This window comes from Chlorocebus sabaeus, chromosome 6 (assembly GCF_047675955.1).
Source record: "Chlorocebus sabaeus isolate Y175 chromosome 6, mChlSab1.0.hap1, whole genome shotgun sequence".
In the NCBI taxonomy this organism is placed as follows: domain Eukaryota; kingdom Metazoa; phylum Chordata; class Mammalia; order Primates; family Cercopithecidae; genus Chlorocebus; species Chlorocebus sabaeus.
This window is the reverse complement of record NC_132909.1, coordinates 11,565,062-11,581,998: the sequence shown is the minus strand read 5'-3', so window position 1 is coordinate 11,581,998 and position 16,937 is coordinate 11,565,062. Positions and strand designations below refer to the sequence as shown.

Here is a 16,937-nt window from a genome sequence, read left to right as displayed (position 1 = left end):
GATGGATGGATAGATGGATCAATGGATGGATGGATGGATGGGTGGGTGGGTGGGTGGGTGGATGAATGGATGGATGGTGGATGGATGGATGGATGGATGGATGGTGGATGGTGGATGGCTGGCAGACAGATGGTGGATGGACAGCGGATGGATGGATGGATGGGGGATGGATAGATGGATGAATCAATGGATTAATGGATGGTGGATGGATGGCGGATGGATGGATGGGTGGATGGATGGATGAATGGATGGATGGTGGATGGATGGATGGATGGATGATGGCAGATGGATGGCGGATGGATGGATGGATGGATGGATCAATGGATGGATGGATGGATGGATGGATGGATCAATGGATGGATGGATGGATGTTGGATGGCTGGCAGACAGATGGTGGATGGACGGCGGATGGATGGATGGATGGTAGATGGCTGGGTGGAAGGATGGATGGATAGATGGAAGACAACTAGGTGGATAAACAGGTGGATGAATGGAAGGATAAATGGATAGAGTTTGTTTGGGTGGGTGGGTGATGGATCATTGGATAAATGAGAAGGTGGATTGATGGATGGATGGACTGGTGTGTGTATGAGTAAAGGAATAAATAGGTACTCAGAGGAGTGAACGAATGCTCATCACCTGCTTACACTGTTACCCACACTTGCCCAGGTTTGCTGTATCCTGAGATTCTTTCCTGTTTTCCTCCAGGACCCTGGCCCAGAGCTCAGAGGACGAGGACGAAGGAGTGGAGCTGCTGGGAGTGAGACCTCCCAAAAGGTCCCCCAGCCCAGAACCCGAAAACTTTCTGCTGTTTCCCCTCAGCCTGGTGTGTTGGGGGATTAATGGGATTCTCTGGCCCTCATTACCTAGCCTGCTTAAACCTCCTGTTTTATAGATAGGAAACCAGACAGGCAGGGGCTGGTTGAGGGTCGTACAGAAAGTCAGTGGGCCAGCTGAGACTGAAGCCTAATCTTCTAGTTTCACTAATGGGTATTAAAAACCTCTGCAGTGAACTGAGATCGCGCCACTGCACTCCAGCCTGAGCTACAGAGTGAGACCTTGTCAAAACAAAAACAAAAACAAAAACAAAAACAAAAACCTCTGCCAATATATATAAGATGGCAGTAAGTCAGCTGGGCGTGGTTGCTCACGCCTGTAATCCCAGCACTTTGGGAGGCTGAGGCAGGTCGATCACCTGAGGTCAGGAGTTTGAGACCAGCCTGACCAACATGGAGATACCCCATCTCTACTAAAAATACAAAATTAGCCGGGCGTGGTGGCACATGCCTGTAATCCCAGCTACTCAGGAGGCTGAGGCAGGAGAATCGTTTGAACCCGGGAGGAGAAGATTGCGGTGAGCTGAGATCGTGCCACTGCACTCCAGCCTAGGCAACAAGAGCGAAACTCCCTCAAAAAAAAAAAAAAAAAAAAAGGCAGTAAGTGCAAAGAAGGAAAATTAAGCAGGGTAAGGGGAGAAATGGCGTGTGGCTGGTATCTGCAGGAAGCTTCTCTGCTCCCATGGGACCCCCTCCCCAAACTAGAACAGGTCTTGGCCTTGGATTACCAGTGCAGAGTTCAAAGTGCAGACACTAGAATCAGACTGAGCTGGGTTCAAGTCCCAGGTCTGCCACTCATTAATTGTGAGACCTTGGGCAGGTGACATCACCACATGGAGCCTCAGTTTCTTCATCCAGAAAGTGGGAATAGTTACATCTCACGGGACTGCCATGAGAATTAAAGGAAATTAGGCCCTTAGCTGACACTCAGTGGGCTGACCATAAATGGTGTACAAAAACAAACCAAATGGCCGGGCACGGTGGCTCATGCCTGTGATCCCAGCACTTTGAGAGGCCAAGGTGGGCGGATCACCTGAGGTCAGGAGTTTGAGACCAGCCTGGCCAACATGGTGAAACCCCATCTCTACTAAAAATACAAAAATTAGCCAGGCACGGTGGCAGGTACCTGTAATCCCAACTACTCTGGAGGCTGAGACAGGAGAATCACTTGAACCCGGGAGGCAGCGTGAGCCTGCTGCTGCACTCGAGCCTGGGCGACAAAGAGCAAAACTCCATCTAAACAAACAAACAAAAGCAGCCTCCCACAGTGTCCCTCCTCCAGTCTCTCCTCAACTATTCATTCTGCACAATGGCAACCACAATACCCTTTTTAAAAGCCGGGACCAGGTGCAGTGGTTCCTGCCCGTAATCCCAGCACTTTGGGAAGCCAAGGCAGGAGAATCACTTGAGCCCAGGAGTTCGAGACCAGCCTGGGCAACATAGTGAGATACCGTCTCTACAAAAAAAAATAAATAAATAAAAATAAAAAGTTAACCAGGGGTGGTGACATGTGCCTGTAGTCCCCACTACTTAGGAGGCTGTGGTGAAAGGATCACCTGAGCCTGGGAGGTCAAGGCTGTAGTGAGCCATGATCGTGCCACTGCACTCCAGCCTGGATGACAGCACAAGACCCTGTCTCAAAAAAATAAAAATAAAAAAGCCAGCCTGGACTATGTCACTTCTGCAAGGCCTCCCTCTAGGACCTTTCATGGCTCCCTAGTGCTTCCAGCAGTGCCCTGGTTCTTCACTCTGCAAAGAGTTGTTTAAATATGAGATGTGGTCGATAATATAACAGTTTACAGTCCAGACGCAATGCCTCACGCCTGTAATCCCAGCACTTTAGGAGGATGCGGCGGGAGAATCACTTGAGGTCTGGAGTTCAAGACCAGCCTGGCCAACATGGTGAAACCCTGTCTCTATTAAAAATACAAACATTAGCCCGGTGTGGTGGTGCACACCTGTAGGCCCAGCTACTCGGGAGGCTAAGGCACAATAATTGCTCACCTGGGAGGTGAGCCGAGATCGTGCCATTGCACTCCTGCCTGGAGGACAGGGTGAAACTCTGTCTCAGAAAGGAAAAAAAAAAAACCTCCCTCTCTATATATAACAACTTACACTTATTAAGTGCCTACCGTGTGCCAGACACTGACTGCTCTAAATTCCTTGCATGATTAACTTATTTAATCCTCACAACTACTATTGAAATATTCTTGTTACTGTTATACACACTTACACAGAAGAGGTTAAACAACTGTATCAGAGTCTGCACAGGAAAGGTAGCACACTCAGATGGAGTGTTGAGGAGAATTTAATAACAGGACTGTTGAAAAATGTGTTAACCTAGTGTAGGGAAATCAGCAAGGCTGGTGCAGCACCCTGGGGCACAGCATGGGAAGTGGGCACCAGCCCTGGCCTGAAGGTGCAGGGTGGGGTGGTCACCAGATCCTGCAGCAAGTGGAGTCCAGCTAACGAGGGCTGAAACCTTCCATGGCAGGACACCGCCAACTCACAGGGAAGAATGAATACCCCACCTGCTGGTATCTCCCATGAGCTAACCAACAGGAACACACAGAGCAAAGTTGCACGCTGTTACGGTCCCTGTGCACAGGTCCTCAGGAGAAGGAAGAAGGATAAGGGGGAATGAGGCTCTGGAGGTACACAAGTAGGATGACTGAACAGGAACTGACCCAAAGTCACACCACAGATGGGTGGCCACTGGACCCCAGTAGCCCTTAATCACTGCGCTATCTTGTCTTTGGATATATATATTTTTTCCTTCCTTCCTTTCTCTTTTTCCTTTCCTTTCCTTTCCTTTCTTTCATTTCTTTCCTTTCTTTTCTTTCTTTTTTGAGATGGAGTCCACTCTGTCACCCAGGCTGGAGTGCAGTGGCACGATCTTGGCTCACTACAACCTCTTCCTCCCAGGTTGAAGCAATTCTCCTACCTCTGCCTCCCAAGTAGCTGGGATTACAGACACGTGCCACCACACCCTGCTAATTTTTGTATTTTTAGTAGAGATGGGGTTTCACCATGTTGGTCATGCTGGTCTCAAACTCCTGACCTCGAATGATCCGCCCATCTCAGCCTCCCAAAGTGCTGGGATTACAGGCATGAGCCACCGTGCCCAGCTTCTTTCATTTTTAAAATTTTTTGTAGAGCTATGGTCTCGTTATGTTGCCCAGGATGATCTCAAACTCCTGACCTCAAGTGGTCCTCCTACCTTGGCCTCCCAAAGCACTAGAGTTACAGGCATGAGCCCCTGTGCTTGGCCTTATTTTTATTTTATTTTATTTTTATTATTTTTTTAGAGATAGGGTCTCTGTCACCCAGACTAGAATGCAGTGACACGATCATAGCTCACTGCAACCTCAAACTCCTGGTCTCAAGGGATCCTCTCACCTCAGCCTCCTAAGTAACTAGGGCTACAGGCACTTGCCACCACACCCAGCTAATTTTTAAATTTTTGTAGAGATGATATCTCACTATCTTGCCCAGGCTGGTCTCAAACTTTCAGACTTAAGTGATCCTCCCGATCCTCCCGCCTCAGCCTCCCAAAGTGCTGTGATGACAGCCGCCGCGCCCGGCCGTTCCTGGGATACTAACGATGATGATGGTGATGGTGATGGCTTTGTCTCTCTCTCCCACAGAGTTTCCTTCTGACAGGAGGACCAGCCCCAGGGAGGCTACAGGACCCCAGCACCCACCTCCTGGACCTGAATGAGCCCCTGGGTGAGTAGCAACCTGGGTATCCAGAGTCCCAGGGCACCCTCTCCCCTGGGAGGTGCGAGAGGGATGGAACCATTCCAAAGGTGCTGGGGGACTGTCAGTGCTTGGAGATGACCTTGATGGAAATGGCAGCTCCTGTCTCTTCTGTCTTCTCATGGGTACTGCGGAGGAGAGAGGAAGAGAGATCCTAAGGGAGGCATGGGCTCTCCAAAGCTGCCCTTTGGGGTGCAAGCCTGAGCCTAGGTCTCTGGAGCCTGCACGCCTATGATCACCCTTTATTTATTTATTTATTTATTTATTTATTTATTTTTGAGATGAAGTCTCACTCTGTCGCCCAGGCTGGAGTGCAGTGGCGTGATCTCGGCTCACTGCAACCTCCGCCTCCCAGGTTCAAGCGGTTCTCCTGCCTCAGCCTCCCAAGTAGCTGGGATCACAGGTGTGCGCCACCACACCTGGCTAATTTTTGTATTTTTAGTAGAGTCAGGGTTTCGCCACGTTGGCCAGGCTAGTCTCGAACTCCTGACCTCAGGTGACCCACCCTCCTTGGCCTCCCAAAGTGCTGGGATTGCAGGCATGAGCCCCTGCACCCAGCCTAAAAATGTTTTAAGATGAACAACAACAACAACAAATTAAAGGAAATGTCTTCCCATGTGGCTATGGTGGTGATGCTGCTTCCCACAGCCCCTCCACAGAGCATGAGACAAGCTGTCATTTCCTAGTGCATAGCTTCACTTGAAACCTCCAGGTATCAGCCAGAGGGATCTTTTCAGAGCCTGAATTGGACCCTGGCCCTCCTCTGCTCAAAACCCTTCTATGGCTCCCTAGTGCCCTTCAAAGAAAGATCAAGCTCCTCATTTGGATTCAGATCCCTGTAGGGTCCAGTTGCTGCCACATCTCAGACCATGCTGTGCTCCACACCCTCTGTTTCAGCACAGTCACTGTCATTCGGTTTATTCTTTCCTTCATGCATGTAACAAACATTTATGGAGCATGCTGTAAGCACCAGGCATGGTTCCGGGGGCTGCGGACTCACTGTGAACAAATTACACAGAAATCTCTACCCTCGCGGAGCTGATATTCTAGTGCAGGAGACAGACTGTAACAAAGAAACTATGCAAGAGGGAGGCTGGGCACGGTGGCTCTGTAATCCCAAAGCTTTGGGAGGCCAAAGTGGGAGGATCACTTGAGGCTAGGAGTTTGAGATCAGCCTGGAGAGTATAGCGAGACCTTGTCTCTACATTGCCCTTTCGCCCAAGCTGGAGTGCAGTGGTGAAATCTTGGCTCACTGCAGCCTCCGTCTCCTGGGTTCAAGCGATTCTCCTGCCTCAGCCTCCCAAGTAGCTAGTACGTGCCACCGTGTCCAGCTAATTTTTGTATTTTTAGGAGAGACGGGATTTCACCATGTTGGCCAGGCTGGTCTTGAACTCCTGACCTCAGGTGATCTGCCTGCCTTGACCTACCAATGTGCTGAAATTACAGGTGTGACCCACCGCACCTGGCCTAAAAAAATCTTTTTAATTGGCTGGGCATAGTGGTGCATGCCTGTAGTTCCCGCTACTCTGGGGGCTGAGGTGGGAGGATCACTTGAGCCTGGGAGTTCAAGGCTGCAGTGAGCTATGATGGTGCCACTGTACTCCAGCCTGGGCAACACAGTGAGACCCTGTCTCAAATAAAAAAGTGCAAGAGGGCTGGGTGAGTGTTTTATGCCTGTAATCACAGTGTTTTGGGAGGCTATGGAGGGGAGGATTACTTGAGACCAGGAGTTCGAGACCGGCCTGGGAAACATGGTAAGACCCTGTCTCTGCAAAAAATTTTTAAAAACCAGGTGGGTGTGGTGGCACGCACCTGTTGTCCTAGTTATGGGAGGCTGAAATGGGAGGATTGCTTAAGCCCAGGAGTTCGAGGCTGCAGTGAGCTGTGACTGCACCAGAGTACTCCAACCTGGGTGACAGGGCGAGATCCTGTCTCTATTTATTTCTTTTCACATTTTTATTTTCTTTCTCTCTCTCTCTCTCTTTTTTTTTTTTTTTTGACATGGAGTCTCGCTCTGTCACCCAAGCTGGAGTGCAGCAGCACGATCTCGGCTTGCTGCAGGCTCTGCCTCCCGGGTTCACACCATTCTTCTGCTTCAGCCCCCCGAGTAGCTGGGACTATAGGTGCCCACCACCTTGCCCAGCTAATTTTTTGTATTTTTAGTAGAGACGGAGTTTCACCATGTTAGCCAGGATGGTCTTGATCTTCTGACCTCGTGATCCGCCTGCCTCTGCCTCCCAATGTGCTGGGATTACAGGCTTTCTCTTTTTTTTTTTTTTTTTTTTTTTAGAAGGGTCTCACTCTGTCACCCAGGCTGGAGTGCAGTGGCACACTGTCTGCTTGCTGCAGCCTGTGTGCCCCCAGGCTCAAGCGATTCTCCCACCTCAGCCTCCCGAGTAGCTGGGACTACAGGTGGGCACCAGCACACTTGGCTTTTATTTTTTTGTATTTTTAGTAGAGACAGAGTTTCACCACGTTGCCCAGGCTGGTCTTGAACTTCTGAGCTCAAGTGATCCGCTCATCTCAGTTTCCCAAAGTGCTGGGATTACAGGCGTGAGCCACCGCACCAGGCTCCTGTCTCTATTTAAACAAACAGGCCAGGTGCGGTGGCTCATGCCTGTAATCCTAGCACTTTGGGAGGCTGAAGCAGGCGGATCACCTGAGGTGAGGAGTTCAAGACCAGCCTGGCCAACATGGTGAAACCCTGTCTCTACTAAAAATACAAAAATCAGCCAGGCGCGGTGGCGGGTGCCTATAATCCCAGCTACTCGAGAGGCTGAGACAGGAGAATCACTTGAGCCCAGGAGGCGGAGGTTGCAGTGAGCCAAGATCACACCACTGCACTCCAGCCTGGGCAATACAGCAAGACTCTGTCTCAGAAAATAAAAATACAAACAAATGAACAAAAAAAGAGTGGGAGATAAAAATAAGCGTAACAGGGGAAATGATGCATGCAAGGAAAAAGAGTTTGGAGTAGGGGGTTTCAGTTTTAAACAGTATGATCAGGGTGGTTTCATTGAGAAGGTGATAGTTGAGCAAAGACCTGGGGTGAGTCCTGACGATATCGGGGGGAAGAGTGTCCCAGGCAGAGAGAACAGCAAGTGCAGAGGCCCTTAGGTGGGGACTGTATCTGTCTTTTTTGGGGGTGGAGGGACAGGGTGGGTCTTGCTCTGTTGCCCAGGCTGGAGCACAGTGGTGCAATCACAGCTCACTGCAGCCTTGAACTCCTGGGCTCCAGTGATCCTCCCGTCTCAGTCTCCTGAGTAGCTGGGACTACAAGTACACTTCATCATGTCTAGCTAATTTTTAAATGTTTGTAGAGAAAGAGGTCTTGCTGTGTTGTTCAGGCTGGTCTCAAACTCCTGGGTTCAAGTGATCCTCCTGCCTCAGCCTCCCAGAGTGCTGAGATTGTGCCTGGCTGTCTCTGTCTTATTTGGGGAAAGGCAAGGCCATTGTAGCTGAAGCAGAGAGGAGAGAAAGGTGAGGGCTGACTGCATGGAGACTCTGTGGGGCATTGTGATGGCTTTAAAGTCAGCTTGCTCGAGGAGGCTGCCTCAGGGCCTTTGCATATCCTGATCCTTCTGCCTGGAATACTTTTCCCTCTGTTCTTTGCCATGTTACCACATCCTTTAGATCTCAAATCAAATATTACTCCTTACACAAAGCCCTCCCTGACTTCATATGCTAATGGTTTATAACAGTCCATAATTACACAGGCCTGTGGGTCATCATTTGATGACTGTCTGTTGTCTTCTTTGGGTATGAGGCCTTCAAGGGCAGGGCCCAGGGGTGTCTGGGTCCCTGCTGTACTCTTCTTTGTGCACATGGGTGGGCGGTGGTTGAGCACAGAGGAAGTTCACAGCACATATTTGTGAATGAGGAGCTAAGATTCACGCACTCGCGCTGTGTCTAGGTTTGTGCTAAATCTTGTATGTACCTGATCCAATTGGTGCTTCTCACTGGAATGTCGGTCCTACAAGAGCAGGGAGATTCATCTATCCTGGTCACTGCTGTCTCTCTAGCATCTGGCACAGATGACACAAAGTAGGTGCTCAGTAAATGTGTCGGGGTTTTTTGTTGTTGTTTTTAAGACAGGTTCTCACTGTGTCACCCAGGCTAGAGTGCAGTGGCACAAACATGGCTCTCATTGCAGTCTCGACCTCTTGGGCTTAAGCAATCCTCCTACTTCAGCCCCCACAAGTAACTGGGACCACAGCCATGTGCCATCATGCCTGGCTGATGTTTGTATGTTTTGTAGAGACGAGGTTTCGCCATGTTGCCCAAGCTGGTCTTGAACTCCTGAGTTCAAGTAATCCACCTGCCTTGACCTCCCAAAGTGCTGGGATTATTGGCATGAACCACCGCGCCCGACAGTAAATATGTTTTGAATGAATAAACTCTCATAAATGAAGTACGTGTGAGTATCCTGGTTTCCCAAGTAACAACAGCTGACTTAACTGCTTTTTCACCAGTACTAGTTATGGTTCAAAGCACCTTCCATAGATTTACTCATTTATTCCTTACAACAGCCCAAGAGGGAGGTGCTGTTATTAGCCTATCTTACAGATGAGGGAACTGAGGCACAGAGAGGTGAAGTCACCTGCCCCAGGTCACACAGAAAGTAAATATCAACACCTGGATTCAAACTAGGGCAGCATCTGGCTCTGGACTCAGGTTCTTCACTGCAGTCCTGAACACCCCAGAGAGGTTCAAAGAGCGGAAAGTGCCCAAGATGTCACTGCCGTTTGAATCCAGGCAGGCCTCCCTCACCACCCAGGCTTTTAAGTCCCAGGAAGGGGAGACAGGTTGGTGTGGGATCTGATGAGGTTTCTCTTCAAATAACCCAACCAATCTTTTATTCTTTCATTCATAGTACCTCTCCCCGCCGCCTTTTTCCCTTTTTCTCCTTTTTTCCTTTTTGCCTTTTTTGAATGCCCAGACACGCCACAATACCAGGCGTTATCAATACCAGCTCACGTTCCTTTCCTTATTAAAAAAAGGACTAACTTTCTAACTCATTGCAGACACCGCTTCCCCTTTCCTCTCCGCTTTCTTTAACGTGCCCATCTTATCTAAACAAATCAAATGTTTAGCCAACCGAAATTAGTTTAAATTGTATAACCCGACCCAAGCTAATAAAAAAAAAAGTACAAAAGCAAGACTTGCATCAAAAATAAAGGCTCTCGTGCCCCTTTGTTCAAGCGTGCTTTCCTGGTAACTAGCCAAAGAGGCACCCCTCTGTGCAAAAGTAAAATTACTTTACTAAAAATCCTTTGTTGAAGTGTTCCATTTCCTTAAGATTTTAAACATTATTTCAAACATTAGGGTTATGGTTGTCCTCTGATTTATCTTTCATCTTTGCAGGCCTGGGCCCCTCACTGCTCTCTCCGTACTCAGACGAGGACACTACCCAGCCCAGGGACCACTTCCAGCCAACGGCAGGCTCGGCCCAAGCCGACTGAGCTGCCTCCTCTCCCCATCTGCCTTCTCCTCCCCCAGAGAGGACCTCAACCACACTCCAAGCCGGCAGCCAACGCACAGGATGGGGATGCCAGGAGAGGGGCCCCTCTCCTCTCTATGTGCCCCCTGCCCACCTCGGGCCTACCTCAGCCCTCACCCCTCTGCCTGCTCCCAATCTGGGGGCTCCTTGGGGTAGTCTCAGCTCAGTGACCTCTGGGAGGGGGTCCCTGGCTCCCTCCTCCTCCTCTCAGGATTTCTCTTGGGGTTCTCAATACTTGGTTACCTCATTATCCCTTTCTCTGCCTCTCTTGGCTTTATTTTGGGGAATTAGGGGTGGGGAGGGTTGGCGGGGGGTCATATCTGTGTTTCCAGGTTCTGGGGAGATCAATGATCCACAGGTCAATGTGATCACGTTTCCTTCTATCCTTATGTTATCATTTTTATTTTTGTCAATTTCGTGATACGGTTTTTAATCATGATGAATTGCCTGGGGTCTGTAAGAATGTGGGACTCTGATCTTCTCCCCCTCCTCAGGTGTCAGTCGGGGGAGGCTCTGGGCCAGACCTTACTCCCAGTGACTTCTAATTGAGGCCAAAGCCCCCCAAGCCCTGCCTGCCAGCCCTGCCTGCCCCTTCCACTCTGGGCTTCCTGCTGCCCCCAGCTTTGCCTGGACACTGACTTCATTCATGGTCCTCCTACTTCAGGAGCAGCCTTCCACTTCCTCTGGTTCCAAACTATGCAACCTCCAACCTGCTCCAGTTCCAGACTGTATAACCTCTGACCTGCACTGGTTCTAGACCACACAACCTCCAATGTGGTCTGCTTTAGACCTCCTCCTCCTCCTTCTTCCTCTTTCTCTTCCTCTACTTCCTCTTCCTCTCTTCCTCTTCCTCTCTTCCTCTTCCTCTCCTTCTTCTTCTTCTTCTTTTTTCTTTTTTTTTTTTTTGAGACAGAGTTTTGCTGTGTCACCCAGGCTGGAGTTCAGTGGTGCAACTTCGGCTTACTACAGCCTCCACGTCCTCGGTTCAAGTGGTTCCCCTGCCTCAGCTTCCCAAATAGCTGGGACTACAGGCATGTGCCACCATGCCCAGCTAATTTTTGTATTTTTAGTACAGACGGGGTTTCACCACGTTGTCCAGGCTGGTCTCGAATTCCTGACCTCAAGTGCTCCACCTGCCTCAGCCTTCCAAATTGCTGGGATTACAGGCGTGAGCCACTGTGCCCAGCTAGGACTCACATTCTCTAAAATCTCTCTGCTTCAAATTTCACCATCTTCAGCTCTTTCTAGTTCTGGACCTCACCAACCTCTCATTCTGCCTGTTTTCAAACCTTACGGTCCCCAAAAATTGTCTGGTTCTGGGCCTCGCAACTTCTAACTCCCTCTGGCTCTACAGTATATGACTCCCAGATTCTTTTGGTTCTAGAATTCACTAACTTCCTCTGGTTCTAGACCTCTTCCTATAAATTAATCTCTCTTGTTCTAGATCTCACACCCTCCAACTCCCCCTGGTTCCAGATCTTATATTCAGTGATTTCCTCTGGTTTTGAACCCCACAACGCCAAGCTTCCTGTTGGTTCCACTCCTCTTGATTGGTAATATATTTAGTTCCAAATCCAGACCTCTTAATATCTCTCTCTTTTTTTTTTTTTTTTTTTTTGTCATCCAGGCTGGAGTGCAGTGGCAGGATCTCGGCTCACTGCAAGCTCCGCCTCCCGGGTTCACACCATTCTCCTGCCTCAGCCTCCTGAGTAGCTGGGATTACAGGTGCCCGCCACCACGCCCGGCTAATTTTTTGTATTTTTAGTAGACACTGGGTTTCACCATGTTAGCCAGGATGGACTCGATCTCCTGACCTTGTGATCCGCCTGCTTTGGCCTCCCAAAGTGCTAGGACTACAGGCGTGAGCCACTGCGCCCGGTCAGTCTCTCTCTCTTTTTTTTTTTGAGACAAGAGTCCCACTCTGTCATCCAGGCTGGAGTGCAGTGGTGCAATCTCGATTCATTGTAGCCTCCACCTCCTGGGTTCAAGCGATTCTTGGGCCTCAGCCTCCCAAATAGCTAGGATTACAGGCGTGTGCCACCATGCCTGGCTAAGTTTTATATTTTTAGTAGAGACAGTGTTTTGCCATATTGGCTAGGCTGTCTTGAACTCCCGACCTCAACTGATCCACCCGCCTCAGCCTCCCAAAGTGCTGAAATTACAGGAGTGAGCCACCACGCCTGGCCAGACTTCTTAGTTTCTAAATCACTTTTGTTTTAGACCTTATGAGGTTCAGCTTATTTTTCTGCAGTTCTCTATACGCAAGACTCATTTTCCCTCATCAAAAACAAGTACAGAGAGTTTGATGTGTTTATCTTTTTTTTTCTTTTTTTTTTTCTTTTTTGAGATGGAGTCTCTCTCTGTTGCCCAGGCTGGAGTACAGTGGTGCCATCTAGGCTCACTGCAACCTCCGCCTCCTGGGTTCAAGCGATTCTCCTGCCTTAGCTTCCCAAGTTGCTGGAATTACAGGAGCCCACCACCATGTCCGGCTAATTTTTTTTGTTTTTATTTTTTAGTAGAGACGGGGTTTTGCCAAGTTGGCCAGGCTGGTCTTGAACTCCTGACCTCAAATGATCTGCTCACCTCAGCCTCCCAAAGTGCTGGGATTACAGGCATGAGCCACCATGCCCAGCCCTGTCCTTATCTTATAATAACCAGTTCTTCTAGAACCAGACGATGCTCTAGTTCTCTTAGATTCTGAACCTCATGACCTGCACCACTCACTAGTTCCAGACTACACAATTTCTAGACAGTGCTACCTCCAGGGTCCTCTGATTCAAGATCTGGTGATCTGCTGTTTCTCTGGTTCTAGAACTGACTTACAAGTGCCTTCTGATTCTAGACCTCATTCCGTAAGTTCCTTTGGCTCTAGACTTCATCATTTCCAGCTCCTGCTCACTCAAGATCTGACTCCAAATTACCCTGGGTCTAGAATTCAGCCTTCAAATATCTTCTGATTTTAGACTTTGCCTTATACAGTTCTCTGGTTTTAGATCTTACCACCCTCAACTTCTTCTGATTCTAGATCTTATGGTCCCCAAATCTCTCTGGTTCTAGAACTCAAGATTTTAGGCTTTTGTTTTTCCTTTTTTTATTTAAAAAAAAAAAAAAAATAGAGACGGGGTTCCGCCATGTTGCCCAGGCTGGTCGCGAACTCCTGAGCTCAAGCAATTCTCCCTCCTTGGCCTCACCAAAATGCTGGGACTGCAGGCATAAGCCACTGAGCCCAGCCAGGCTTTTTCTGATTCTGTGCCTTATTCTATAAATTCCTCTGCTTCTAAGCCTCACAGCTTCCAGCTGTCTTTCATATCAGATCCAAATTCTTCTGGTTCTATAATTTAGCCTCCAAATGCTTCTGATTATGGAATCTAGACTTTTCCCTAAAGATTCCTCTGGTTCTGAATCTTATAACCTTAACTCTCTAATTCCAGACCCCACCCTCCTAAATCTATTCTGGGCTTCCCACCCCACTGAACTTACCCCAATTCCTTCCTTCAGTCTTAAGTCTTCCCATTCTAGACCCCTACCCTCTAGGCTGTGCTGCTCCTGGACTTCATGCCTCTCCATTCTCATTGCCTACAATCTCTGTGCCCCAGAACCGCCTCCACTTCCCACCCCAGCCCTGCAGACATGCACTTACCTTGACTTTACCCCACGTTTGGGGCACCTGGGGCTCCCTCACCCCTTGGATGGTTTGCAGTCCGAAGACTTCTCCAGCCGCACAGGCACACGCACAGGCACGGCACTGTCTGCATATTGCTGGGTGGGGAGAGAGGCCAGGACCCCTCAGCTCTCTGCCACCATCTATGTGCCTCCCTTACCCCCCAGCTTTCTTTCTGCAAATGGTGCTACTCTTGGTCTCCCACAGGAAAAGGCCTCCCCCTTCTTAGCCCCATTTACCCCCTTTGTGGAAGGCACTGCTTGCTCTGTTTCATCAGGGGGTGGCCTATCCAGATTGGTGCTATGGGGGGGTGTGACCCCTACCTCCTCCCTGTGGAGGTGATGTGGATCCTCAATGGAGGGAATTGTGTGGAGGGACTAGACCGGACACACTGGCTCTGAAACTCACCAATCTCTATACCACCATAAAAACCTCACCTTACTAGGCACCAGAACTCTGTGTGTTGACTCATCTTTTGGATCTCCTCTGGGAGTGTGGGTGCACTGGCGGCTGAGTGTCTTTTTTTTTTTCCTTCCTTCCTTCTTTCCTTCCTTCCTTCCGTTCTCTCTCTTTCTTTTCTTCTTTTTTTTTTTTTCTCTTGGAGTCTCACTCTGTTGCCCAGGCTGGAGTACAGTGACACATTCTCCGCTCACTGCAACCTCCACCACCCAGGTTCAAGCAGTTCTCCTGCTTCAGTCTCCCAAGTAGCTGGGATTTCAGGCATGCACCACCACACCAAGCTAATTTTTTTTTTTTTTCTTTTTGAGATAGAGTCTGGCTTTGTCACCCAGGCTGGAGTGCAGTGGTGCGATCTTGGCTTACTGCAAGCTCCGCCTTCTGGGTGCACACCATTCTCCTGCCTGAGCCTCCCGAATAGCGGGGACTACAGGCACCCACCTCTGCACCCAGCTAATTTTTTGTATTTTTAGTAGAGACAGGGTTTCACCATGGTCTCAATCTCCCGACCTCGTGATCCACCAGCCTTGGCCTCCCAAAGTGCTGGGATTACAGGCATGAGCCACTGTGCCCGGCCCTAACTTTTGTATTTTTAGTAGAAACAGGGTTTCACCACGTTGGTCAGGCTGGTCTGGAACACCTGAACTCAGGTGATCAGGTGATCTGCCTGCCTCGGCCTCCCAAAGTGCTGGGATTACAGGCATGAGCCACCATGCCCAGCCCTTTCTTTCTTTTGAGACAGGGTCTCACTATCTCACCCAGGCTGGAGTGCAGTGGTGTGATCATGGCTCACTGCAGCCTCCTGGGCTCAAGCAATCCTCCCATCTCACCCTTCCCAGTAGCTGGGACTACAGGTGCATGACACCAGGCCCAGCTAATTATTTTCATTTTTTTGTAGAGACAGAGCCTTACCATGTTGCCCAGGCTGGTCTCAAACTCCTGGGCTCAAGTGATCCTCCTGCCTCAGGCTCCCAAAGTTCTAGGATTATAGGCTTGAGCCACCATGCCAGCCCCATGTCACTTTCTGATTCTGTGTATCTGTGTGTGTGTGTGTGTGCATGCACGAGTGTGTGCACATTGTCATTCTGTGTATGTGTATGGGTCTTTGTGACATTCTGTGAACCTGTGTTGTGGGTTGTGGGGGAGTTGTGATTCCTTCTACAAGTGCATATTACTGTCTGGGTGAAATGATTCTGCCTTATGTGTGTTTCTGGTTACTTTGGGTTTCTGTGTTTCTCAGTGTGGAAGGTGCTGTTTTTTGTTTTGTTTTGTTTTTAACCTGTGTATGTCTGTGTGATGTGATTCTGCGTACGTGTGTGGGACTGCTTGATGCTGTAATTCTGGGTACCAATGTGTGTCTGTGTGACATGATTCCCCATAGTTAAATGAGCATGTGTGTGCAAGAGTGTGTGTCCGTGGACTTATGTGCAGGTGGGTGCCTCTGTTGTCATGTACGTCACTCTTATAACCCCCCATACAGGGTTGCACATAGGAATCTCTTCAAGGGAAGAAAAACACTCTCAAACCTTTGCACTTCCTGTTCCTTCTGCCTGAAATGCCTCTCTCTCTTCCCCTCCTCCCCTCACTTGGTTATCTCCTACTCATATTTCACATCTTGGTTTAGGTACCAGCTACTCCAGGAAGCTCTCCCTGCCTGCTCCAATTGGGCAAAATGCCCCTAAAAGCTCACCTCAGAAGCCCCCTCCCATCACAGCACTAGGCACTCTGCCCGACTCTGAGTATTGTTTGGTTTTGTTTGTTTGTTTGTTTTTTGAGACAGAGTCTCACTCTGTGGCCCAGACTGGAGTGCAGGGGTGTAATCTCGGCTCACTGCAACCTCCGCCTCCCAGGTTCAAGCAATTCTCCTGCCTCAACCTCCCTAATAACTGGGACTATAGGTGTGCGCCATCATGCCCAGCTAAATTTTTGTATTTTTGGTAGAGACGGGGTTTTGCCATGTTGGCCAGGCTGGTCTTGAATGCCTGACCTCAAGTGATCTGCCTGCCTCGGCCTCCCGAAGTGCTTCGATTACAGGCATAAGCCACCATACCCAGCCTACTTTGAGTATTTGTGATGGAGTGAATATAAAAGCACGACTCTGTGTCAGGCCCCCTGCCAAATGCTGTACTCGTGTTATCAAACTCTCCTCTAATCCTGTGTGATGGGGATAATTATTATCCCCACTTTACAGAGGTTGAAAATGAGGCTTAGAAGAGGGTGATCACTTGTCCAAGGTCACAGAGTCAGGAAAGGATTCTGCTGGACTCAAACCCAAAATTCAAATCCATTATGGCAGCCTCCTTTTCCCCCAGCCCCCAAACAAACAATACGAACAAAGAACACAAAAGAAATATTTACTAAGCCACCAAGATGGGCTCTGGCACCTACAGAGGCAGTAGAGTGGCAATGAAGGACACAGGAAGTAGATAGGATTCCTGATCCTGGCTCTGTCACCTTCTTATGTTGTTGTGACCTCGGTCAAACACCTCTGCAAGTCTGTGTCTTTATCTGTAAAATGGGGATGATACCAATATCTGCCCTTTAGGGTGATTGTTGGTTGTGCTGGGGGCCAGTGGGAGAGATGGGGATGGACTAACAAGAGGTTTGGGAGTGGAATAGATAGGTTTGGGACTGTGCTTCCAGGAGGGTAACCAGAGCCTTACAGGACTTAGTGCTACATGAGGGCTTAGAAAGGACAGACTGGAAGGGTGTACGGCAGATGGGG

General features: G+C 49.2%; 1 protein-coding gene across 11 annotated transcripts in view; it reads left to right on the top strand.

Annotated features, from left to right (window-relative positions):
- HIF3A (hypoxia inducible factor 3 subunit alpha) overlaps positions 1-13,714 on the top strand; it is a 52,172-nt gene extending 38,458 nt beyond the window's left edge. For 5 of the 11 annotated variants that reach the window (XM_073016262.1, XM_073016260.1, XM_073016263.1 and 2 more), the window contains 4 exons: positions 709-826; positions 4,484-4,565; positions 8,854-8,968; positions 9,960-13,714. In XM_073016262.1, the coding sequence (XP_072872363.1) occupies positions 709-826; positions 4,484-4,565; positions 8,854-8,968; positions 9,960-10,251 (607 nt within the window). In that variant the 3' untranslated portion in view covers positions 10,252-13,714. The other 6 variants (XM_007997282.3, XM_007997288.3, XM_037991864.2 and 3 more) reach the window with 5 other exon arrangements.
- The last annotated feature ends 3,223 nt before the right edge of the window (positions 13,715-16,937 follow it).